The sequence below is a fragment of the Andrographis paniculata genome, unplaced genomic scaffold, assembly GCF_009805555.1.
Source record: "Andrographis paniculata isolate CXL003 unplaced genomic scaffold, ASM980555v1 Contig58END, whole genome shotgun sequence".
In the NCBI taxonomy this organism is placed as follows: Eukaryota; Viridiplantae; Streptophyta; class Magnoliopsida; order Lamiales; family Acanthaceae; genus Andrographis; species Andrographis paniculata.
The window spans coordinates 1,469,574-1,495,126 of NW_026137593.1; the positions used below are offsets into that span (position 1 = coordinate 1,469,574).

The following is a 25,553-nucleotide window of genomic DNA, read 5'->3' on the forward strand; positions in this document are numbered from 1 at the left end:
AAACCATAAACTAGTTCTTGGACAGCAACTTCAGTCCGTCAAAATTTAGGTGTCCCAATCTAAGATACCATAGCCACGATACATCATCCACACACGCCTTCAAGCATTTGGGATTATCATAATTGAGCTTCAACACGAACATCTTATTTCTCGACATTGGGACTTTTGCAATCAACATTCCTTCCTTATTTTTCATAATCAGCCCCTGCTCGCTCATCGTCACCAAGTATCCCTTTTCTAACAATTGACCGATGCTCAGAATATTTGTTTTCAATGCAGGCACATAATAAACATTGGAGATGAAATCATGATTATCATTTTCAACTTAATAAGGATATCTCCTCTCCCTATGAATGGAACTTTAGACTTTTCTCCAAAAGAAATATTTCCTCTCATTGATTCATCAAGATTGTAAAACAAATCTCTATTTCCCGTGGTTGCTTGCACCCGAATCAAAAAACCAGGACTGGTATTCCTTTTTCTCCTCTCCATCACAAGTCAATAACAGAGTAGCATCCTCCAATTTCTCTACTATTGTTTCAGCATAATTGATCCTCTCTTCTCTCCGTGAAATTTTTCTACATTCAGCAGCAAAATGACCAAACTTTTGACAATTAAAACACTGGACATGAGATTTTGTTCTTCGACCACCTTGAAATCGACCTGCTCCTCCACGAAAATTATATCGCTGATTTTGAGTACCAGCTCTTTCCCCATGTGGAGTATTTCGTCCTCCTCTTCCTCTACCAAAATTTTCACGTGACCATCCATGACCTCGTCCTCCAAATCTTCCACGGCTCCTTTGGTTTCCAACGGACTCTTGCGAATCCTCTCTTTTACTCAAATTTAAAGTGGCCTGCAACATTTGAGTTGGCGGTTCAACTCGAGTTCTCATCCTCTTTTCGTGGGCTTGCAACGAACCCAACAATTGATCGGGGTTAGCGACCGAAGTATCTTTTCAATGACTTGACCATTGGTAATTTTCTCATCGTACCTCTTAAGTTGGTTTACCACAACCAGAACTATATTGAAATATTCTTCAACCAACTCACCTTCTTTCATCAAGAGTCTCTCAAACTCGCCTCGCAATGTTTGTAGCCGTACCTTGATAACTTTTTCATTCCCCTTGAATGAATTACTCAATATTTCCCAGGCTTTCTTTGCACTTCCCGAAGACGAGATCTTCTCAAAATCGATTCATCCAAGCACATATGAATTAGGGTAAGTGCTTGTTGATCTTTCTTCTTTGATTTATGCAGTGTTTCCTTCTTTTCTGCAGACAATATCTCATCTTTGGCAGGCTGTTCGTACCCATTATAGACGATCTCCTGCTCATCTTGGGAACCCAATAGTGCATTCATCCCTATGCACCAATTATCGTAATTATCCTTTGTAAGTTTTGGGAACTGGAAGGGAAGCATTCCATTCATCATCTTTGTGGCTTGGATGTCTATGCTCTGATACCACTTTGTTGGAAATTTGATTTTGCGGTTGCAATCGAAATAGAGTGGAAACGCAGGGCAAGATAATCGTTATTCTCTAAATCACTGTAGCAATGAAAATCAAACCTTGATTTACCTCATATCCTTTCAATTATTGACTCATCCACCTGCCTCGAATACGGAAAATATAAAATAAGGAAAGTCTATCATCTAATTTATTTTCTAAACAAGAAAGAAGTAAATTACTCCCAAAATTAGTGCACTAGATTAAATCATACCAAAACAAGTTTATTTCCTAATAGCATCGCTAACCTCACCAAAGTTTTGAGCATGGAAGAGGCGTTTTGGAAGCAAATTAACAGCTTGTAGACGATGGTGGAAGGTGAAAGAAACTCTAAATTCTTTTCTTCCATTGTTAAGAGAAAAAGAAGTAAGGATTGCATCCACTCTATCATTGACATAACAGCCATGTTTTGTCTGATCAAGATGGAATTAAAAATTCAGCAGTCAGTCTAGCATTTCAATGTTGGGAAGTTAATCTTGACTTAACCCTTTTTGAATAAATCTCGTATTGCAAAAGTTTAGAAGTTTAGTTTGCTATTTTTAGACTAGTTAGTTTTGCTATCACTTTTTATCCATTCCAGCAGCATTTATAAATACCCCTTCTGTATTTCATTTTGATAAGAATTTTTTCAGAAGTTGAGAATAAAGTTTTTACACTCCTGCAGTGTATCTCTCCTTCTCTCCAATTCATTCTCTCTTTCATGTCACATCCCATTAAGTCTTGTACCATCTCCCCTACCTTTCACTCATAACGTGTACCTTTCTCCCACAGAAGCAAACACACACATATATATATATATAAGTTTAGTACTTATACACACATATATATACACCCACGTAATTCATTCTCCAATTCTCTCTCTCCACTCCAAAACAAAACCCTCGCATATATATATACTTTCAATTACAAAACAGTGAGTTTACCTCTTGTTAGATCCGAAGCCGAGGCATTCCAGAGAGACCCACGAGTGGAATAAGGAGATCGAAGCAACGCAATTGAGTCCGAAAAAATTTGAGGTCGTTGATTTTTAGCTCACACCTGGTATTAGAGCAAGGTTTGCATGCCAAATATCTCCGTTTTGGTCCGATATCGATTGTTAGAAATGATGTTGCATTAAAAGACTACGGCGGGGTGTTGTTCGTCTATCCACAATTGACGTCGACGAATTATACCACGTGGACAATTAAGGTGGAGGCTATTATAGAAGCCCAGGGAGTATGGGATCCCATCGAACCACAAGAAGGAGCATCTGTGGAGGTAAGGAAGGACAAAGCAGCGAGAGCACTTCTTCTCCAAGTACTTCCGGAAGATCTACTAATGCAGGTCACCCAGAAAAAGATGGCCAGAGAGATCTGCGACAGCCTCAAGATGAGGTTTGTAGGGGCTGATCGTGTTAAGGTAGCGCGACCGCAGACGTTGAAAAGTGAGTTTGATGGGTTGCGAATGTGTGAAGGGAGACATTGAAGGAGTATGTCGGAAAGTTGAGCGGCATGTCGACAAAGTATGCCAGCTTGGGAGCTAGGCAAAATGACGCATACATGGTGAAAAATTTGTTTGACAATGTGCCTAATCAGTATTACCCAACCATCGCCGAAATCAAACAATTTTGTGTTCTTACCACCGTGCCTTTCGAAGAAACCCATGGGCATCTAAAAAAATTCGAGGAGTGCATACGCCAGACAGTACCTAGCGGGAACAACGGCATTCAGCTAGTTCTTGCCCTGACAGATTGAAAGGGCGGCAAAAGTACAAAGGTGGCAAGAAAAAAGAACCCAGTAAAGGAAATGGCAATCGCGACCAGGTGGACGCAGACACCGGAGAGGTCATGGCAGAGGTGAGCATACCAACACTATTTGCAGGGAGAACACAAAAGGCTTTGGCGGAGAAGGTCGTGACAAGAGCCATATGAGGTGCTACAACTGCAACAAGGCGAGGCTCTACGCATCAGAATGTTGGAGTAGACAGCGAAAGGCAGAAGCCAACCTGTCATGTACAAAGGAGAAAAAGCCTGCACTACTACTGTTCGCAGAAACCGAATGAGAAAAGCAAGCCTTGTTGAACAAGAAACAGAGGGATTCTCGAGCAGAAGATAAGGACGGACCCAATGGTGATATTTGGTATGTCAAAAACAGAGCAAGCAATCACATGATAGGAGAGCAAAAACATTTTCGTGACTTTGATGAATTAGTGCGAGGGCGGGTTTAGGGTTTAGGGTTTAGGGTATATTACATCCTTGATTTGCGTAATAATATCATTAGTTGTGGACAACTGGCCGAAACAAGAAAAAAACTGGTGATGGAAAGGGAGCACCTATGGATATACGACTCGAGCGGGATCCTAATCATGAGGTTAGATGCCATTCTAACCGACTGAACAAGGCTACGATCACCTCAAGCGCTCTAGTATGTTTGATGGCGAATATTTCAGATCATGGATGGTTTTAGCACGGCTCTGGCATGTCAACTTCAAAGCCTTAAGAAAGCTGACAGAAAATAAAATGGCGATAGGTGTAACACCCCAAATAAATATACATATATTTGAAGTGTACACGCCAACTCCAGAACAACATCATATAAAAATGAATAAATAAATAACATGACGTGCCCCGATGCTAAGGTTAAAACATCATAATAGTGAGTGTAAATATTTTTCTTTTTGGGAATTTGAAAATATATTTTCCAACGCCCTTAAGCATTTCAAAAACATGTAATCGTGAAAAGTCTTTACATGTATTAAAATTCTCAATGCATTCTAAAAGTACGAATCTCAAAATAGGGAGTATGTAAAAATCATAAGTTCGGACATTATCAGATAAAAATATCATGTATGCTTGATAATCTCCCATCCCTATGATGCATCAAGTGGATGAAGGTCCGGACATCAACTCTGCATGGAAAAAGGGTAGTAAATATCAGCTAAAGCTGAGTAAGGAATTAAATATGTAATGCACAAAATAATTTACCAACAATAAATGATAGTCATACAACAACTACAATTTTCCAAAATCCATGGCTCAAAACACAACATCCGACTTGCCAATCAACAACTAAGTCTAGCCAAATTCATGACTTAATGAATAATGAATCGACTTGTCAATCAATAACTAAATCTAGCCAAATCAACAGCATACATAAATTAATGAATCGACTTGCCAATCAACGGCTAAGTCTAATCAAATCCACGGAATACACAAATTAATAAATCGACTTGCCAATCAACGGCTAGGTGCAACCAAATCCACGGCATACATAAATTAATAACCGACTTGTCAATCAATGGCTAAGTCTAGCCAAATCCACGACATACACAAATTGATGATCGATTTGTCAATCAACATCTAAGTCTAGCCAAATGCACGGCATACACAAATTGATACTCGACTTGCCAATCAACGGCTAAGTCTAGCCAAAGCCCGGCATACACAAATTGATAATTGACTTGTCACGGCTAAGTCTAGCCAAATCCACGGCATACACAAATTGATAATCGAGTTTCCAATCAATGGCTAAGTCTAGCCAAATCCATGACATACACAAAATGATAATCGACTTTCTAATCGACGGCTAAGTCTAACCAAATCCATGGTTTACAAAAATTATGAATTCTTAATAGCAAGTTCACCGCATGTCACATAATGAGATATAATTATAGGGTGAACTGTTTTTTTAGTCCCGTAACTGGACCCCCTTATCATTTTAGTCCCGTAAGTGGAGCATGTCGCAAACTAGTCCCATAAGTGAAAATTTTTTGTTGTTTTAGTCCTCCGGCGCCGGAGATGCCCGCGTGGCTCGCCGGAGATGACGTGTCCGCCGGGTGTCGCTGACCTGGCGGACACGTGGATTTTTTTATTTTTTTCATTTTTTTAAATTTTTTTAAAACTTATTTTTAATTTATTTTAAATTTTATTTGTATTTTTTTTATTTGGTCCAATTTAAAAAAAATTAAAAAAATTTAAAAAAATGAAAAAAAATAAATAAATCCACGTGTCCGCCAGGTGTCGCTAACCTGACGGGACACCTGGCGTACACGTCACCTCCGGTGAGCCACACGGGCGTCTCCGGTGTCGGAGGACTAAAATAGCGAAAAAATTTTCACTTATGGGACTAGTTTGCGACAGGCTCCACTTACAGGACTAAAATGATAAAGGGGTCCAATTACGGGACTAAAAAAATAGTTTACCCATAATTATAATAGTCTATTTAACTAAGGCACGTAGTTAGATGGTCAATCATTTCAAATATGGATAATTTAACCCCTTAACTTAGGGGAAGCTACCCAACTCTACTACTACCGACTCGTGGGACTTGGTTCGGTCGGACTTCACCTAATCATCCAATTCCATCAATTAACTTACTTAAATTTAACGCAGATCTTATAAAATTCACCATAAATTTATCGTTGGCTCAAATATTATGAAATTAGTGTCAAATCAAAGCTAACGTTCCGAAGTTATATTTCAAAGACCAAAAATGCAATTATGAATTCTAAATACATCCACAATATCATCTTAACTCACATAGTCTGTTCACTTTGGAAAAACAGAGCAGTTGTATTATAAAAATCACAAAAAAAAATCCAATTTATACTAAAATGGGACAAACTTGGTCTCTAATGAAATATAACACATATATCTATATTTTAAATTAAACAAAAACACAAAAGGAAGTTCCAGAAAGAATAGAATAGAAGTTAATCATACTGAACAGATTCATCGTCCAGAAACAGGGTATGTAATTATAAAAATTTATATAAAACTAATTATATATCCAAATGGAACAAAATTAGTCTCTAATTAAAGGTAACACAAATATCTACATTTAACATGAATCAAAAGTGTGAAAATAGCATCAAAACGTTACAGAAAAATACGTCGAGCACTCTGTAATGTTTTCCGTTAAGAAACTGAGCGTATAACTTTAGAAAATCATATAAAATTCATTTGTCTTTCAAATAACTCATATAATATGTTAAAATGAATATACAAACATGAATAATATCAATATGGTTTTAAAACAAAAAGCACATGATTTAAATAAACGAAATAACTTAAGACAATACATACATGTTTTGAAATCGAATTTCAAGAGTAAAGAAGAAGAAAATATAAAACTTACTTCAAAATCACCTCAACTTGAGTGGGAGAGAAGGGGGTGACGGCTAAGGTTTCTCTAGGAGTGTTTGGCGGCTGATATAAAGGTTAAATATAAGGGATAAAATAATATTTTATGTTTAAAACTGGAGTTAAAGTTGCATTGACGTTTTCTAAAATCGTATTTGAATATACAACAGACCTTTGAATACTATTTTGGCTATAATTCTTTCATTTGGACTCGGATTGACTCACCGTTTGTGGTGTTGGAAAGATAAATTAAAAAAACTATCCAATGACACAATTTTCATAAAACTCATACATAAATTATAAAATCTACAGCCGTTTAACGTTTACATATTGATAATAACAACTTTAAGATATTTAGTTAACAAAACATCTAATGGGTCAACTCAATTATGGATCGCGTATTACAATAGGAGTACCAATGATTACACATCCGAACTAGCTATGTCAAAGATTTCTATCACTAAGCAGCCACAACAACCATTCCCAACCCAGACGCAGTACCGAGCAAAGAAACTACTTGAGCTACTACATGCCGACCTATGTGGACCAATCACTCTCTCGACATCGACCTGTAACAACTATTTTATGGTTATTGTTGACGATTATTCACGGTGGATGTAATGTTTTATGTCAGATCAAAGGACCAATCATGTAGCACATTCAAAAAGTTCAAGCAACAAGTAGAGACTACCAATGGGCACCGAGTCAAAACATTGAGGACCTACCGTGGCGGTGAACTCTTATCAACAGGGTTCACCACATTCTATGTAACAGAAGGGATTCAAAGACATTTGACCGCTCCCTACATGCCACGCATAATGGAGTAGAAGTTTGCAGAAACCAAACAATAATGATGATGGCAGGATCACTCCTCAAAACTATGCATGTCTCATATGAGTTTTGTGGGGAGCCTGTGAGACATGCAGTGGACATCCTGAACCGGCTACTGACGAAGGCACTAGACAATCTCACACCATTCGAGATGTGGTGTAGAAGAAATCCAAGCCTCACACATCTTAAAGTATTTGGTTATAGTGCTCACTGCAAGGCGCATCAACTTTACAATCCTCACCAAAAGAAGATTCATATAAGCAGGGACGTCAAGTTTGAAGAGAATGTTTCATGGAATTGGAATATAGAGTTAGAAATCAATGGTAGCCGACCTAGTACCAGAAAAATCCTCGGAGGAAGATGCAGCAAGTTCTCCGGTACAGAACATGCCAACGCAAGGATCATTAGTGACCGATCCTGTTACTCCAGTCGCACCTATTTCACCATTGTCAGGAGAAATTTCTACCAGCACCGACGATAGACCCATGCACTACAGAAACATTGACTCTATAATGCACGATTCCCGATTAGTGGAGCTTCAGGAAGAAGATGAATATCTACTACTTACTAACATCGAAGAACCATCTCATTACCACGAAGTTGCCGGACAAGCCACCTGGTAGAAGGCGATGGCGGACGAAATCAAGTCAATTGAAAAGAATGTTGCATGGAGTCTTGTCGACTTGCCAACGGGAAATAAACCCTTTTGTATTTCATTTCGATAGGAATTTCTTCAGAAGCTGAGAATAAAGTTTCAACGCTCCTGCAGTGTATCTTTTTTTCTCTCAAATTCACTTTCTCTTTCACGTCACATCCAATTAAGTCTTGTACCATCTTCCCTTCCTTTTACTCATCTCTGTACCTTTCTCTCACAAAAAAAGCAAACACACACATATATATATATAACTATAGTACTTATATACATACTGTTACGCACAAATAATAATAATAATAATAATAATAATAATGATAGCAGGATCTTAAAGGAAGTTAGGACACGAAGTCGGGCGGAAAAGGAGAAAATATGCACTTAGGTCAGTTGGTCCACGGTCGGTTGGTCCGGTAGGTTGGTCCGCAGTCGGATAAGCAGGTCGGTTGGTCCACAGTCGGTTGGTCCACAGTCGGTTGGTCCGCACTCGGATAAGCAGGTCGGTTGGTCCACGGTCGGTTGGTCCGGTCGGTTGGTCCACGGTCGGATAGGCAGGTCGGAAGGTCCGCGGTCGGATAGGCAAGTCAGAAGGTCTGCAGTCGGATGGGATGGTTTGCAGTCGGTTGGTCCGCCATCGATTAAGTCGGCCAATACGGAGTTTGGACCAAGCAAAGGTCTGTTAATCAGTCGCCTAATTAAGTGAACAGTAGTTCAGTCGCTTGGTTGGGGAGACCATTGAATTGTCTGGAGAGATTAGATGTTGGTCGCATGTTGGGGCGACCATTGAATTGTCTGGAGAGATTAGATGTTGGTCGCTTGTTGGGGCGACCATTGAATTGTTTGGAGAGATCAGATGCTGGTCGCTTGATGGGGCGACCAATAAATCGTTTGCTCTAGCGACCAGTTAGTCTCTGAAATGGTCGGTCGGGCCAGTTGAGTTCTGGAACTGGTGGCAGCGTTTGGCAAGACGGTTAAAGACACGTGTCAATAAAGGAGGAATTAGTAGGCGGTTGCTGTAACCAACCAGACAACGGTTCTGAAACGTTTTCTTGAAGGAATATTTAAGGATGTAGATTTTTTTATCTTCAATCGACATCAAATTGCTTTTGGGGATCACCACTTTATTTTCCAGTCTGTAGTTTTGTTTTTCTATTTTATTTATGTATCCTACAATGTTTAGAGATTCCTAATCTCAGACACTAATTATATCAAATTCGAAGATAATTTCCTATTTTCGGATTTTACTTTTTATTGTTGAAAAAAATACATCAACAAATTGGCGACCACAGTGGGAGAAAGGCAAGATTGCTGATCCTACATCAACAGAGAATTTCATACGACTGAGGTCTGGCCGAATCATCAGAAAGATCAATATGGCAGGCTCACAACCTCAATCATCATCAGCACCGGTGGGAGAAAATATTTCACCACCTGCCATGCCAAATCCAGGGGAGATTCCCCAACCACCTACCGATTGGTTGTCTTATGTTCAACAATTGAACAATCAACAAACTTTGGTTATGCAGAACATGTTGCGTGAACAACAAAATCTAATGCAGAACATGTTAAATCAAGCGTTCTCCAGATTCACCCTACATTCAAACATGCCTCCAGCCTTGTCACATTCTCGTTTTCAGGCTTTTCCAGGATCAATGGTTGCAGGGCCATCGTACGTTGATAGTACATTTCCAAGCGTCACAACTTTCAACCGAACAAATATGGGGAAGACTCCTCTAACTTTCCCCGATAATGTTCCTTTGGGACCGAGGGTTGATAATACCCAGCCAAATGAGAGGTTGGGGGGACAGGCTCATAATCCCATCCCAGTCGAGCCAACCGTCCCCAGAGAAGAAAGATTGGGAGATCAGATTCATAATTCCATCCCAGCCGAGCCAGCCTTCTCTAGGGAAGATTTTCCACCCAGGATAGATCCGGAGGATATCGCTCAAATTTTGCGGGTGCATTTTTCGGAATGAACCCGCAAACGGTGAACCGACCGGCGTATCAAAGCTCATTTCCAAAGATAATCATCAATGAGTATCCTCTCCCGAGGAATTATAGACCGCCAGACTTTCATGTTTTCTTAGAAGAAGACGGATCCTCCACCATAGAGCATGTGGGTCGGTTCACAGCACAGTTAGGAGAGGTCGGTAATAACCCTTTTTATAAACTGCAACTATTTGGTTTGTCTCTTACCAGAACAGCTTTTTCGTGGTTTGTCGATATACCACCTGGACAAATACAAACTTGGGAAGGTTTGGAAGCGGCCTTTCATGCAAGGTTCTTTATTCCTCTTCCAAGAGTCTCACTCACAGACCTTCTAGAGATCAGGCAAATGCCGGAGGAGACCGCCTAGCAATTCATAGAGCGGATGCGATTAATAAAGGGACGTTTCCCGACAATCATTGAGGAAAGCGAGATGACTAATTTGGTGGTCTGAAATATGCATACACAACTGTGGGAGGCTTTAACGGCCCACGACGTTCAAGATCTGGCCAGTTTAGCATCCAAGGCAGGGAGGTTAGAATCTTTTTTCAGAAAAAACGATCACGACTTCTGTCAGGGGGAGGTGCTGAAGAAATAGTAGTGCAAGATCGACAACCGTGGAGGCCAGCACCAGTCCGCGATAAATGGAGGTCGGGTCCAATGTAGCCTCGAAAGATGGAGGTCGGATCTGAGGCTGACGTGGCCTCGGGTGACGGCCTGCTAACTCCTAAACATAATCATAAATGACGCTTAGGAGTCTTGCGGATGAGGAAAGTTGTTACGCACAAATAATAATAATATTAATAATAATAATGATAGCAGGATCTTAAAGGAAGTTAGGACACGAAGTCGGGAGGAAAAAGAGAAAATATGCACTTAGGTTGGTTGGTCCACGGTCGGTTGGTCCGGTCGGTTGGTCCGCAGTCGGATAAGCAGGTCGGTTGGTCCGCAGTCGGATAAGCAGGTCGGTTGGTCCACGGTCGGTTGGTCTGCGGTCGGATAGGCAGGTCGGAAGGTCCACGGTCGGATAGGCAGGTCGGAAGGTCTGCAGTCGGATGGGATGGTTTGCAGTCGGTTGGTCCGGCATCGGTTAAGTCGGTCAATACGGAGTTTGGACCAAGCAAATGTCTGTTAATCAATCGCCTAATTAAGTGAACAGTAGTTCAGTCGCTTGGTTGGGGAGACCATTGAATTGTCTTGGAGAGATCAGATGTTGGCCGCTTGTTGGGGCGACCATTGAATTGTCTGGAGAGATCAGATGCTGGTCGTTTGATGGGGCGACCAATAAATCGTTTGGTCTAGCAACCAGTTAGTCTCTGAAATGGTCGGTCGGGCCTGTTGAGTTCTGGAACTGGTGGCAGGGTTTGGCGAGACGGTTAAAGACACGTGTCAATAAAGGAGGAATTAGTGGGCGGTTGCTGTAACCAACCAAGCGACGGTTCTGAAACATTTTTTTGAAGGAATATTTAAGGATGTAGATTTTTTATCTTCAATCATCTTCAATCGACACCAAATTGCTTTTGGGGATCACCGCTTTATTTTCTAGTCTGTAGTTTTACTTTTCTATTTTATTTATGTATTCTACAGTGTTTAGAGATTCCTAATCTCAGGCACTAATTATATCAAATTCGAAGATAATTTTCTATTTTCGAATTTTACTTTTTATCGTTGAAAAAATACATCAACACATATATATACACACACCCACATAATTTATATTCCATTTCTCTCTCCACTCCAAAACAAAGGCCTGACATATATATATATATTTTCCATTACAAAATAGTGAGTTTACCTTCTCTTAGATCTGAAACGGAGGCATTCGAGAGAGATCCGCGAGTTGAATAAGGAGATCGAAGCAAAGTAGTTGAGCCTGAATAGATTTGAGGTGGTTGATTTTTAGCTCATATTCACAACAACACCACCACCATTTGGTTCGACCTCATTCAGCCTTCCATTCCTCCTCAAGATATTAGAGCAGTGATTGGTTTTTGTCAAGGCTCTCTCTTGCCGAGATATATTACAACCACCGCTATTGTTCTTATTGAAAAGGTCACTAGTCCGAATTCTTGGAATGACTGTAGACCTATCAACCTTTGTAAGTGAGCAACAAGATTATTACAAAGCTGCTCATTCCAAAACTACTCCTCTTTTACCGAAATGGTGACAACATTCTCTTGGCCATGGAAATGGTGCATGATCTTAATTTGAGTAGAAAGAATCAGAATATTATTCTCAAGCCTGACATGAATAAAGCTTATGACCGTATGGAGTTGAGAAAATGATGTTTAAGTTTTTATTTGATTACACCTTTTTGAAGCTCATCATGAACTGCATTGGGTATTGTTGGTTCTCGATCCTCATTAGTGGAGAATTTATTGGGGGTTTTCCCCAATCCTCTCGAGGCCTTCGGCAAGGAGATCCGATTTCTCTCACTATTTTCATCCTTGCAGCAAAATATTTCTCGCGATGCATTGACCAACAGTTTACAAACAGCCCAAATATATTCTATCGTTCCGAAGGCAAAGTCAAATTATCTCACCTTGCCTATGCATATGACATGATATTTTTCAGTAATTCGAGGCCTAATGGAATCAGCTCGCTCACAGCCTTTTTTGAGCACTATCAGCTTATTTTTGGTCAATAGATCAGCAAGCAAAAACTTCAAGTCATCACGTACGGGTAAAAGCTTTGTTACGGGCTGACACATGTTTTAGTATCACTGATCTTCCATTATTTGTCATTGGGTGCCTCTATATGTGGGAAATAAAAGAAGAATGTTGTACGATCACATTTTGGGCATGATTAGATTGTAAGTTCAAATATAGGACAAACATGTGTTATCTCATTGAGGAAGGCTGCAACTCATTAATGAAAAGCACTCTTGCCTCAAAACCGCTTTATTTGATCCAAATTATGAAACTCCCAAAAGCTACTGTTCACATGATTGAACAAACATTTGCTAGAATTTTTCATACAATGGTAAAAAAGAAGAAGCATTGGATTGATTGGAGGAACGTAGTTATTTCTGGACAGTGAAAAACATTGAGAATCTCTCTGTGTCCGGGGAGCAATCGCAAGAGGTCTGGAGGTACTTCTTGCATCTCTTTTACATCACCATGCCCTATACTTGTTCCTTGCAGATATGTTTTTTGGATATTTTCTTGCGCTAAATCATATAACATGCTCATACATATGATTTTACCTTTCTTGATCTTTTGGTTTATCTAAACTGAAAAAAATGACGCAAAATACAAAGGCACTAGCTTATCTGTTTATAGGATCATTTTGAAAGTCTGAAATCACTACAGGTTCTACATAGCTGCGGAATACTCGAAATGAACATTGGAGTGGCGATTTTTAGGTGGCACAACAACATGGAATGATGTATTCGGATCTGTCTAGACACCTTCCGAAACTTGTGCTTTAGGAAAACCGGACCTGAGTTGGTTCAAACTAAACACGTATAGTACTTCGAAAGGCAACTTAGGGCTGGCTGGGGTGGGTGGCACATTCAAGATCTTCTGGACTTCACCATTTCCACTTCCCAAGTTGCTATTGATTCCTTGACTTGCACTCTTGCAGAGTTGCAAGCATCCTACATGGGGTTACCACGGCAATAGACCACAGTCTTATACTTCACTTTGGATTGAAACTGATTTGATTCCGAGTATCTACTTGCTTTCTTAAGCAGCTGGTCGTTGGAGTTTTCAAAGTATTCTTCCGAAAATCATGATCACTCTTAGGAACGTTACTTGGAAGCTCACCCACATTTACCAAGAAGGTAATCGGGTGGCCAAATTCCTCGCAAATAAGGCTTGCAATTATAGGTTGACAAAGTCCTTTACTATTTCCAAGATCCTATTTGAGCTAGCGTAGGAAGCTGGACATTTAGTTTTTTCTTATTTATTTTGTATAAATATAGTACATGTTATTTTTCTAGTCTAGAATCACCGTCGGACCAACCCTTTTGGTTGGTCTTTTTGTACATGTTATTATAATCTATCAAAAATAAAAATCCTAGATCACCAAATGGCCCAACCAAGATCTTGCAATCAAAGGCCCAAAATGAGCAAAATTTTTCACCTTTTCGGGCCAGCCCAACCTTGCAGCAGTCCATAAAAGCAGGTCTAGGTATAGACTCTATCAGGAAAGTGATGTGGGAGGCTATTTTGTTGGAGGAATGTGAGGTTTTTAGAAGAGAAGAATTAAGAAGGTGGAAAATCTATCCAAAAGAAGGGTGAAATGTGAGATTTTTATGGAGAGAAATGAAGATGGAAAATATTTATCTAAAAAGAGGTTGGAAGGTCAAATAATTGTGAAGAAGGTCAAAACAAAAGAAGAATCTATCCAAAAATAAGGCTGAAATGTGAGCTTATTGTGGGGATAATCTAAAAAAGAATGTCTTATATAGATGGTGGATCCACATCTAGAGGATTTAGATACATAAAAACGACCTTCCACTGATTTGAACGAGATCCATTCACCTTACACACACACTTTCTTTCCATAATAATTCTTCTTTCAATTTTTCTTAGCTTTTTTATATTAATTTACAACTTTATTTTATCTTTTCTACAATTTTAATTGAGATCCCAACCTTTTTCTCTAAATTTCCAGATTTTATTTTACTTTTCTAATTCAAATTTCTACCTTGTTACATGAATTAAATGAATATCACGAGATAGACTGGATCCTTTCTTGAGGGGGCCGGAGAACCCTTTGAACAAATCAATTTTGGCAGGCCTTCCTGAGTAGGCCGTTGGTGCCGATTTTTTATGACAATAGAATTAGCACGCCCAGTGGGACACAAACCTCTCGCGATCTTTCATGCAACCCCAGAAAAGAAAATTGACACCACCGAAAACTGCAGAGATATCTTAAAATGAAGAGAGTCAATGATTCGTCATCTCGCCATGTACCTAAACCCTAAACCCATGTACCTGAAATTGCTCGACATGATGAGTCATCTGCAGCTTCTGGAAGGCCAAATCAGATTATCCACCTTCCTACCATCGTACTTTAGGATAAAATTTATGGGAAAATCCAATTATCCCTTAACAAATCCTTCCTGGAACCATCTCAGTGCATTACCTACGTTTTAAAACTGGCCATTCGGAGCGAGTTTGAGCTATTTTGGGAGGAGAAAGCTTGAAAAAGCAGTGCTCCGAAGGTCAATTCCAGCCAATCAGAGATCTAGCCTCCCACAAGTCTTACAACCAAGTCTGCAGCAGATCCGACCTCCCAAACGCTCAAATATGGACATGTCACCCTCTTCGATAAGGGTACTAAGTCTGGAGGACCTTCTCTCAACATCCAGAAGCTGGGAGACTCCAAAAACATATAAGGGTAGGCCTCCTTAGGGCTGCCTCCGACAAATAAATTTGGAATAAATTTTGAATCAGTCCCCTTAGCTCTGCAATGGCAAGTGAACCTCATTTTTGTTAGATACATTCAGCTCTCCCATCCTCATCCGGGCCTTAAAGGAAATCATACAGCCGAACAAGGGACCTCTAATGCCTAGGGAGCATGGACAACGGAAACTCCAACATTTTTTTTTTATCCCAACACCTCCTGGAACAACATGAGAACCAGGGGGACCAGTCCCAATGCTATCCCAATACGCTGGGGGGTAAGGAACTGCCAGAGAAGGCCAATTCCCTGTTGTTTCTGGTGTATAGCAAGGCTATAGATCTCCTACCAAAATAGCAATGTCAAACCCTGGAAACAGACTACAACAGCAGATACCGGTCTTCTGAGAAGCCATAAAAGGCATCTGAGCTTATCTCCCGCATCAGCCTTCATGTAGTCGGTGTTATGCAATCCGCCGCCCGTTCAGGTAACTCCTTAATAGTCTGGGGGCCAGGCAGACATGGCACCGTTGCCACATTCTGTCATAAATGCTCAAGTGATAATGCAATTCGTAGAATTTATGACAATCATCGATGCAAGGAATCATTCATGCAGTTCCTTAAACAATTTAGAAGGACTGAAACAAGGTGTCAAGTTCGTATACCGGAAACCAAGTGGTAAATATAAAGATAGATAAAATGGCACACCACCTGCACGACAGTTGGCTCTCCAAGAGTACCAATTGTTCCAGCAGTTAACATCAAAAGCTGTGAAGGGCGAACAACTCTTGAAAGAGGCTCAAATGGCCCAAAATCGGAAATTTCAAAGTGAAAACCATCATGTCTACATCTAGGAAGAACCTACTAAAGTTGAGGAGGAACAAGAGGAGATCTTTCTGGCCGAGATCCCCCAAGGGAAGGCATATATCTTCCTAGCTCGTAAGCCGTCCCGACGGAAGGAGGTAAATCTAAATGTGTTCTACTCCTTTGACATTTTAAAAACTAAGCATATCTTCAAGCATCTGTTAAAAATTAACCAGCTCCGTCTCAAAGAGGAACATAAAATGCCAACGATGACAAAATTGAACAGAAATCATATTGCGGATGGCATGGAGTATATCAACATTAGATTGGGAACTGCATTGCATTCAGGCTGTGCAGCATGCCATTAAACTTCGTTAAAGTGGATGCAGCAAGGCCTAGAAGGCTAACATCAGGGTCTAAAATAGACGACATGAAATAGGCCCTCAAAAACTGATATTTGAAAGACTCAAGAGGTCAATTAAACCCCTAAGAAGGAGTTCGGTGTGGGATATACTTTTCCCTACCAACACGATTGCAGAAGTAAGCTTCAAGAAGGGTGGTGAGGTTTGACGAGTGACCTCAATGGATCAAGTGGTAAGGGGACAGTGGGAAGAATGTAGCGACAACACCTGGCTGTCTGTCTTTGCCAGGAAGTTTAGGTAATGGGGCAGTAGGAAAATGATCGGGATGTAGTGGCCACTGGAAATTCGAAATTGACCAAAAAGGTCAGGCAAGGAAGCAGCCTCCAGATAATCAAAATGTTAAGCAATGAAATGGAAGCCAAACGATTAGGATGCAGTGCTCACTGAAAGGTCAAAATTAGACCGGAAAGGTAAGACAAAGAAGTGGCAACCAGACGATCAAGATACATTGGCCACTGGAAGCCCAAAATTGGATTGGAAAGATATGCGCCATCAGGTTTAGGCCTGATAGGGATAGAGGCTGAAGCGTGTCTTGCCGAAGGGCGAATCTCCTCTCGACCAGCAGCCTCTTGCAGCATCCAACATGGTCCAAGTTCTGGAAAATGAGCTGATGATCGGAGAGCTTGATTGCAATAAACTATCAGAAACAAGTTTGGATATAATAGCCACTGATCGGGACCTTGAATGAGCCTTACATTACGAGGGCTAGTTCAAGGTCAAGGTGATCGGGATTTTGCCTCAAAACTTAGGCCGACACACAGCCCAACAACTCATCAATTCTTCATGAATGACGACCTGATCATGTAGGATCTAGAGGCAAGAGCAAAAAGGTCTGGTTGTTCATTCACATAACTGGAACTCATGCCGCTCACATTCCCAACGGGCAGACAGAGGTCCTCCCTAGCCGCGTCTTTTGGATCGAGGAAAAGATGAAATTTACTCTCTGATCCAACGAGGTGCCCACCCACAGTTGTGGCGCAAGACCTATTGGAAAAGGTTGATTTGTGGGGAGCGGGGAAGACCTGATATGACGAGTGACCTGATCCAACAAGAGTTTAAAGATTATTTTTGCGTAGAACTACCACGAGATGTTGGGGCTATCAAGGAGCATGATATAACATCGCCTGCCTATAGAGACGTCATATCAGACCCTATATATATTTCGTGACGTGTTTTAATCCAAAGGTAGTGCCAAACATTAAAGAGAAGCCCGAATCAGCCTTTCAAAAATATGTACAGCCCCAAACATCCCTGGAAGGCGATATGGTGTAGAATGTCATCCTTCCGGAAGGTCCCAAAGACGCGAGGCTCGATAAGTGGTCTCCAACAGGGAAATGACCAATCAAGGTTAGGCGGATTATCGAAACATCAAGTATCTAACAAAATTATTAGAACTACAAAAATAATTTTGTGGGAGATATTTGTAATCGATCAAAAAAGAAGCCTAGCTCACCAGCTAGCCCAACGAAGATCTTACAACCAAAGGTCCAAAATGAATAGATTTTTTCACCTTCTCGGGCCGGCCCAGCCTTGCAGCAGTCTATAAGAGCAAGTCCAGGTGTGATGTGGGAGGCTGTTTATTAGGAAGAAAGTGAGGTTTTTGGTGGAGAAGAGCTAGGAACATGGAAAATCTATCCAAAAAATGGTGGAATGTGAGATTTTTATGGAGAGAAATGAAAAAGCGGAGAGATTTTTCCAAAAAAAAGGTTGGAATGTCATATACTTGTACGGAAGGTTCAAAGAGAAAAAAATCTATACAAAAATAAAATTGGAAATTGTGCTTTTTGTGGGGATGACACAAAAGAGAAGGTATTATCGAGATGATGGTTCCATATCTAGAGGATTCAAATTAAATAGAAACGACCTTCGTATGTCCTTAACGAAATCCATTCACCTTACACACATTTTTTTTCCATATTAATTTTTTTTCAATTTTTCTTAACCTTTTCATATTGATTTACAATTTTATTTTATCTTAACAAATTTAATAGAAATTCCAGCTTGTTTTCTAATTTTTCACCATTTATTTTAGTTTTCAATTCGAATTTCTACCTTCTTGTTACATGAATCACATGAATATCGCAAGATTGTTAGCAGAACAGGAAAAGAAATAAGAACAAAGGAGAATATTTTATTTCTACTAGAAAATATGATACAATAAATACGATACAATAATTGCTAAATATTAGAAATTCGAATTTTAAACCAACGGTTGCAACTCCTAATAATATGCACATATATTTATTTAATAACAATAATAATTTGAAGCACTTAATTAACACTCCCCCTTGCTTCAAAGCTTGTCACTCCCATACGCATCCTGAAATAATCATGTTTGGCTTGAGGAAGTAATCTGGTGAAGATATCTGCTACTTGCTCATTGGTTCCACAAAACGTCACTGCAATTGTTCCATTTGCTACAAGTTGTCAAATGAAGTAATGTTGCACGTCAATATGTTTTGTCCTCCCATGGAAAGCTGGATTTTTGGCAATTGCAATTGCTGCCTTGTTGTCACAAAAAATTTGTGTTGCCTCATTCTGCTCATGATCCAAATCTGTAAGAAGTTTTCGAATCCACAAAGCTTGCTTTGCTGCCGAAGTTGCTGCTGAATATTCTGCTTCACACGATGATAAAGCTACCGTGTCTTATTTCTTAGAGCTCCATGTTACTGCTCCAGAACCGAGATCAAATATATTACTAGACACACTTTTCCAATCGTCAATGTACGCAGCCCAATCACTATCGGTGAAGCCAACAAGTCTGAAATTTTTTGCCTGACTGTACCAAATGCCAAAGTTCAACATCCCAGCGATGTAACGAAGAATCCTCTTAGCAGCCCCAAAATGTTTTTTCGTAGGATGATGCATAAATCTGGACACAACACTAACCGAGAAAGAAATATCAGGTCTAGTGTGTGTTAAATAATTCAAGCTACCAACCAAACTTTGAAATAATGTTGCATTTGATTTTTCAATCCCGTCTTCATGCTGTAACTTCTCATTAATATTCATTGGTGTGGCTGCAACTTCACAATTCACCATGTTAAATCTCTTTAGAAGATCGGCAAAATACTTCTTTTGATCCACAAAAATTCCATCTTCACTCTGAATAACCTCGAGTCCCAAAAAATATTTTAGCAACCCAAGGTCTGTCATCTCAAATTTGCTCATCATGGTATGCTTAAAATCATCAAGTAAGGCCTTTGACGATGCATGATATACCATATCATCAACATATAAACAAACCAACAAGAAATTGCCATTACCTTTCTTCTTTATATATAAAGTAAGCTCATTCTCACTTCTTGAGAATCCATTTCTATGAAAGAATGAATCAATCTCACTGTACCAAGCCCGAGGAGCTTGTTTCAACCCATAAAAAGCTTTTCGTAACCTATAAACTTTATCTTCACTGCCAACAACATTAAATCCAGGAGGTTGAGAAACATACACCTCCTCTTCCAATGCACCATTTAAAAAAACCAACTTCACATCAAATTGATAAATTGACAAATTTAATTGAGCAGCTAATGCCAAAATAATTCTCACAGTTTCGAAGCGAGCAACTGGAGAAAAAGTTTCATCAAAGTCTATACCATGTTGTTGTGAATATCCTTTTGCGACGAGTCGAGCTTTATGCTTTTGAATACTTCCATCCGGATTATATTTGGTACGAAACACCCATTTCAAGCCAACAATATTTTTATCATATGGGGCATCGACCAACTCCCAAGTTGAATTTTTTTTGATAGCATTTAGCTCCTCTGCCATAGCTCTTTCCATTCTGATTTTTGTACAGCTTCTTCAAAAGACGTAGGATCAGCCGCTAACAAAGCAAACTCACACGATTCATAAATTTCTGTAACAGATCTGAATTTTCTTGGTGTCGATTCAGCGCTGCTGCTGTTCTAGATAGTGGATGGTGACAATTCTTCGCTGCTGCTGTGTCGGATAGAGGATGGTGAGGATTCTGCACTGCTGCTGTTTGTCGAACTGAGTTGTGCAGGCGTATTCGAGACACTGCTGTTGCCATTCAAAAGTGCAGGATCTAAATGTCTAACACCTTGTACATCACTTTCTTTTTCATCGAAATATGCAGGAACCAATTTAATGACACCATCCTTGTCAACACTCCACTTCAATGCAGCCTCTTCATTGAATATCACATTCCTACTTATTACCACTTTTCCATTTATAGGATTATACAGACGATATGCTTTCGATTGAGGACAATAACCGATGAAAATGCACTTCTCAGATTTTTCATCCAATTTTGAATGCAGATTAATCAAAGCATATGCTGGACAACCAAAAACTTTTAAATGGCTCACCCGGGGTTTTCTACCATTCCAAACTTCATATGGTGTTCTATTCAAAACAACCTTCGTAGGAGATATATTTAATAAATACACGGCTATTGCCACTGCTTCTCCCCAAAAAGAATTCGGAAGTCCTTTAGCTTTTAAAAGACTCCTCGCCATTTCCACGACTGTTCTATTTTTCTTTCAGCAACACCATTTTGCTCCGGTGTATAAGGCATTGTAAGTTCCCTACGAATGCCATGATTTTCGCATAAAGAGCTAAAATCATTAGACAAGAACTCACCGCCTCTGTCAGTGCGCAACACCTTAATACTTTTTCCGCATTGCTTTTCCACCATAACCTTAACTTTTTAAAGTTATCGAAACTTTCAGATTTGAGTTTCAAGAAATAAACCCAAGTCATACGACTATAGTCATTAATAAACAGGAGAAAATATCGACTTCCACCAAGAGATTCTGTTTGCATTGGCCCACATAAATCAGCATGTACAAGCTCCAAGAACTTTGAAGATCTCCAAGATCGCCCACTAGGAAATGAACCTCTGGACTGTTTTTCATACACACATGCTTCACAAAAATCAATCTCTGAAATATTTGGCAATCCAACCACCATTTCTTTTTGACATAACAACTTCAAACCATTTACATGTAGATGGCCATAACGTAAGTGCCAAATATTTGATTTTTCATTTCTCCTAACAACCAAAGCTTTGCCCACTGATCGAGAGACATCCAATGGAAACATTCGACTTCTTGTCATACCGATAGTCGCTAGTGTCTGACAAGAATTTTTTTCACGAATAATGCATGATTCGCCATCAAACATAACCGAATAGCCACTTGAAATTAATTGTCCTACACTTAGCAAATTATGAGCTAATGTAGGCACAAATTGCACATGATGGAGAAGACAAAAATCACCTTGAATTGTTTTCACAATAATTGTACCTTTTCCTTATTCATTTTCTTTCCATCACCAAGTCGAACTTCTCCTTTTTGTGTTTCATCAAGATCTTTGAATAAAGATTTATTTCCCGACATGTGATTTTTGAGCAACCACTGTCCACAAACCAAATATCTTTATTTTCATCACCACACATTAATGAATGTGTCATAAATAATTTGCTTGTTTCTTCGGTTTGTTCGGTAAAATTTGTCTGCTTCTGTTCATCCTTCTGCTTTGCCCAACAATAAGCCTCCTTATGCCCTAACTTGTTACAATATCTGCATTGATAATGATTTTTTAATTGGCGTGGTTCAGAAGACCTGCCCCTGCCTCCACCACGACCTCGTCCTCGAAAGCTACCTCTGTCGTGCCCACGATTTACAGAAAATTCAGGCTTTCCCTTTGAACTCTCCCCCTTAATTTGAAACACTTTTTCTTTTGATTTTTCAGAGAATCTGTTCAATCTTGCTTCATGTGATATAAGAGAACTCATCAATTCATCAAGTGTATACGTTGACAAGTCCTTACTTTCTTCAATTGCAGCAACAACGTGATCAAATTTTGGAATCAAACTTCTGAGAACCTTACTGACAACAATCTGATCACTGACCGATCCAGATTCTCCATAACACTTCATCTGGTTGAAAATACCAGAAACACGTGACATATATTCTTGGACAGATTCTTTTTCTTTCATACTCAGTGTTTCAAAATCACGCCGAAGGGTTTGCAATTTAATCATAAGTACTTTGTCGTCACCCAAATATTCTTGCTTCAGAATATCTCATGCCATCTTGGATGTTCTCGCAGCTGCAATACGGGGAAAAATATCATCCTCTAATGCCGATTGGATGAGTAGCAATGCCCTTGAATCTTTTCTACGATTTTCCCGCAATTGTTGATCAGGTGCTGCAGGAGCCGGGTCTGGGTCATCAAATCCAATTTCAACCAAATCCCACAATTCTTGAGACTTGAATAAAGTCTTCATTTTCAAACTCCAAAGATGGTACTTCTCTCCTTTGAAGATTGGAATTAATTGTTGAATTGAAGAACTCCGTTTGACATTTTGCATACAAACAAAAAATTTCAAAAAACTTTACTTCTGTACGACACAAGCCTTCACTTTCTTCTTCGCTGCGGAGAATATGGACCAAAAAACCTGGAATTTATTTACTCTGATACCAAATTTGTTAGTAGAACAGGAAAAGAAATAAGAACAAAAGAGAATATTTTATTTCTGCTAGAAAATATGATACAATAAATATGATACAATAATTACTAAATATTAGAAATTCAAATTTTAAACCAACAGTTGCAAACTCCTAATAATATGCACATATTATTTATTTAATAACAATAATAATTTGAAGCACTTAATTAACAAAGATTGCCGGAATCCTTTTTTTAGGATGCTGGAGAACCTTTCGAAGAAATTAATTAATTCCAACAGGCCTTCCGGAGTAGACCGTCGAGATTGTTTATGACAACAGTTACATATGGTTCTTTCATGATTTATACAGGTTGGAATTCCGCTCTGACCCCCAGTCGACTGGTATTATTTAGAAAGAAAACTGGTTCAAAATCGGAGTAGATATATAAACAGTAAACTTGATTCCTGTGAATGTGACTGTGACTATGAGCGTATCAGAGTTGCGCACAGTAGTAGTGTAGCTATTATATATAATGATGTAATAATATATATTATTGTTGGCATTAACTGTGAAAGAGAAATTAGGCACGAGCCTAACAAATTGAACTTGGTCCAACACGTACGTACCTCGATCGATACAAGAAACAAATTCATGAATTCAAGGGAAATACTTATCTAAGTAGTCTTGTAATTCATGATCATCATCATCATCAACATTATCTTCATCAGCATCAATTGCAGCAGCAGTGTTTATATGAGGAGTTGCTCCGGCGGCAGTGCAGACAGATGGATTTTGTTTGCCGAAGAGTATGGGTTGGACATTGGCGCACTTGGTGCGGGCATGGCGAGTTTCTCCTTCTTGGGTACTGATAGATCCATCAAAGTTGAGATCAATGTTGCCGATGGAGACATTCGTGCACGGCTTGCTTCTGCTGCAGTTAAGGACGATTGCATCGGGTGTCCATGAACTGCCTCTTACATTTTCGATCATCACATTGCTGATCTCGATTTGGGATGGACTCTATCACACGGACATAATGTTAATAGCTAGGTAGAAAAAATGAAGTTGAAGTGGATGATAAGTAGCTAGATACCTGGTTGTTGCAGAGATTATGCGGGCAATAATGCTGATCGATGTTGACCGGATAACTGACGTTGTTCATGACTAGGTTGCGGAATTCCAGATTTGTAACTTTGAGTTGGATTGGAGAAGATGGCCATGTCTTGACTCGAACCCCATTGAGCGTGTTAGAGAATGTGCAGTTGATGACGTGTATCTGGGACACATCTTTCTCGGTGGCATCTCTGCCGAGGCTGCCGATGCTGATCCCATGGCCAGGGCCGCATCTCACATTCACTACATGGAGTTGGTGAGTGTCGTCGCCAATGGACACACAGTCATCTCCGGTCTCTATAACAGAATCTCTTATGACAACATTGGAAGATCTTCCGACGTGAATTCCATCTGTGTTGGGGCTGTCCCCCGGGGCCGAAACACTAACCCGCGCAAATGTCACGTTGTGGCATCCGATGCAGTTCATGTGAAACCCCTTGCTATCCCTCGTCGTCACGTTGTGTATCACCGAGTTGTTCATGAAGTTGAAGCTCAAGTTCTACAAACATACAAATACATACCAACAACTCATTATATTAATTAGAATACATCTATCTACCGATTATATTGTTGCTTACCAAGGGGAATTGCGGACAATTTGAATTCTGATGACACTGATTTTGTTGCCATGCTTGATGGCCTCGTCCATCAAACACACCGCCACCGGTTAGGACGAAGCCATTCATGTGACGGATAGTAATCCAACCCCCTTTGTTTGCCGGCATCGGCATCCACTCGGGGGCTTGCACTATTCCTCGCACATCAAGTTCAATACGTGCTTTGTTAGGTCCTTCCAGTTGCAACTCACTAAGGTACCATTTCCTACTCGGGATAACGATTTTACTCGCCATTGGCCTTGCAGATGCTTGAATCTCCTTCCAAATGCGTAGCATAACCTGTGTATGCGCACAAGAATTAGTTACGCGAAACAACGATCAATATAATAGTGTCGGTGTGACCCCAAATATTAATTAAGTTTACCGGCGCGATATCTTCGCCATATCTTGCTCCGTATGTTTCGATGTTATACACGACGGGCTGTGCGCCTACGTTGTTAAATTCTATTACCACCAAGGAGAGGATGATCGAGAAGAATGAGAACAAACTCATCGACATTTTCTCTATCATACTTATATATTTTTATTTTTGAAATTTGGATGAACATGTGATGAATTTATGTTGTTGTGGCCATGGAAGTTCCCATACATGGCCATGAGTGTGGTACAAAGAACTTCACTTATTTCACTTACCATACAAGATAAAGTAGCAAAATAAGAAACAAGTAATTAAAATATATGTTTTATTATATTGTTTATTATGTTATATGATAATAATAATAATTAAAAAAAAAAG

General features: G+C 39.7%; 1 protein-coding gene across 1 annotated transcript; it reads right to left on the reverse strand.

Moving 5' to 3' along the window:
• Positions 1-23,744: 23,744 nt before the first annotated feature.
• Positions 23,745-25,316, reverse strand: LOC127257698 (polygalacturonase-like). Its single transcript, XM_051284168.1, has 4 exons — positions 25,182-25,316; positions 24,779-25,096; positions 24,181-24,699; positions 23,745-24,107 (listed from the first exon to the last, which is right to left on the reverse strand). Exons 1-4 carry the CDS (start codon positions 25,314-25,316, stop codon positions 23,745-23,747), a joined length of 1,335 nt encoding a protein of 444 aa, XP_051140125.1.
• Positions 25,317-25,553: the final 237 nt, after the last annotated feature.

Excerpts from the sequence above, each read along its gene's own strand:
- LOC127257698 (XM_051284168.1), bottom strand. The coding sequence starts at position 25,316 with ATGTCGATGAGTTTGTTCTCATTCTTCTCGATCATCCTCTCCTTGGTG. Across the intron at positions 25,097-25,181 it reads ATGGCGAAGATATCGCGCCG|GTTATGCTACGCATTTGGAA; the intron begins GTAAACTTAATT and ends GCGCATACACAG. Across the intron at positions 24,108-24,180 it reads ATAATCTCTGCAACAACCAG|AGTCCATCCCAAATCGAGAT; the intron begins GTATCTAGCTAC and ends TCCGTGTGATAG.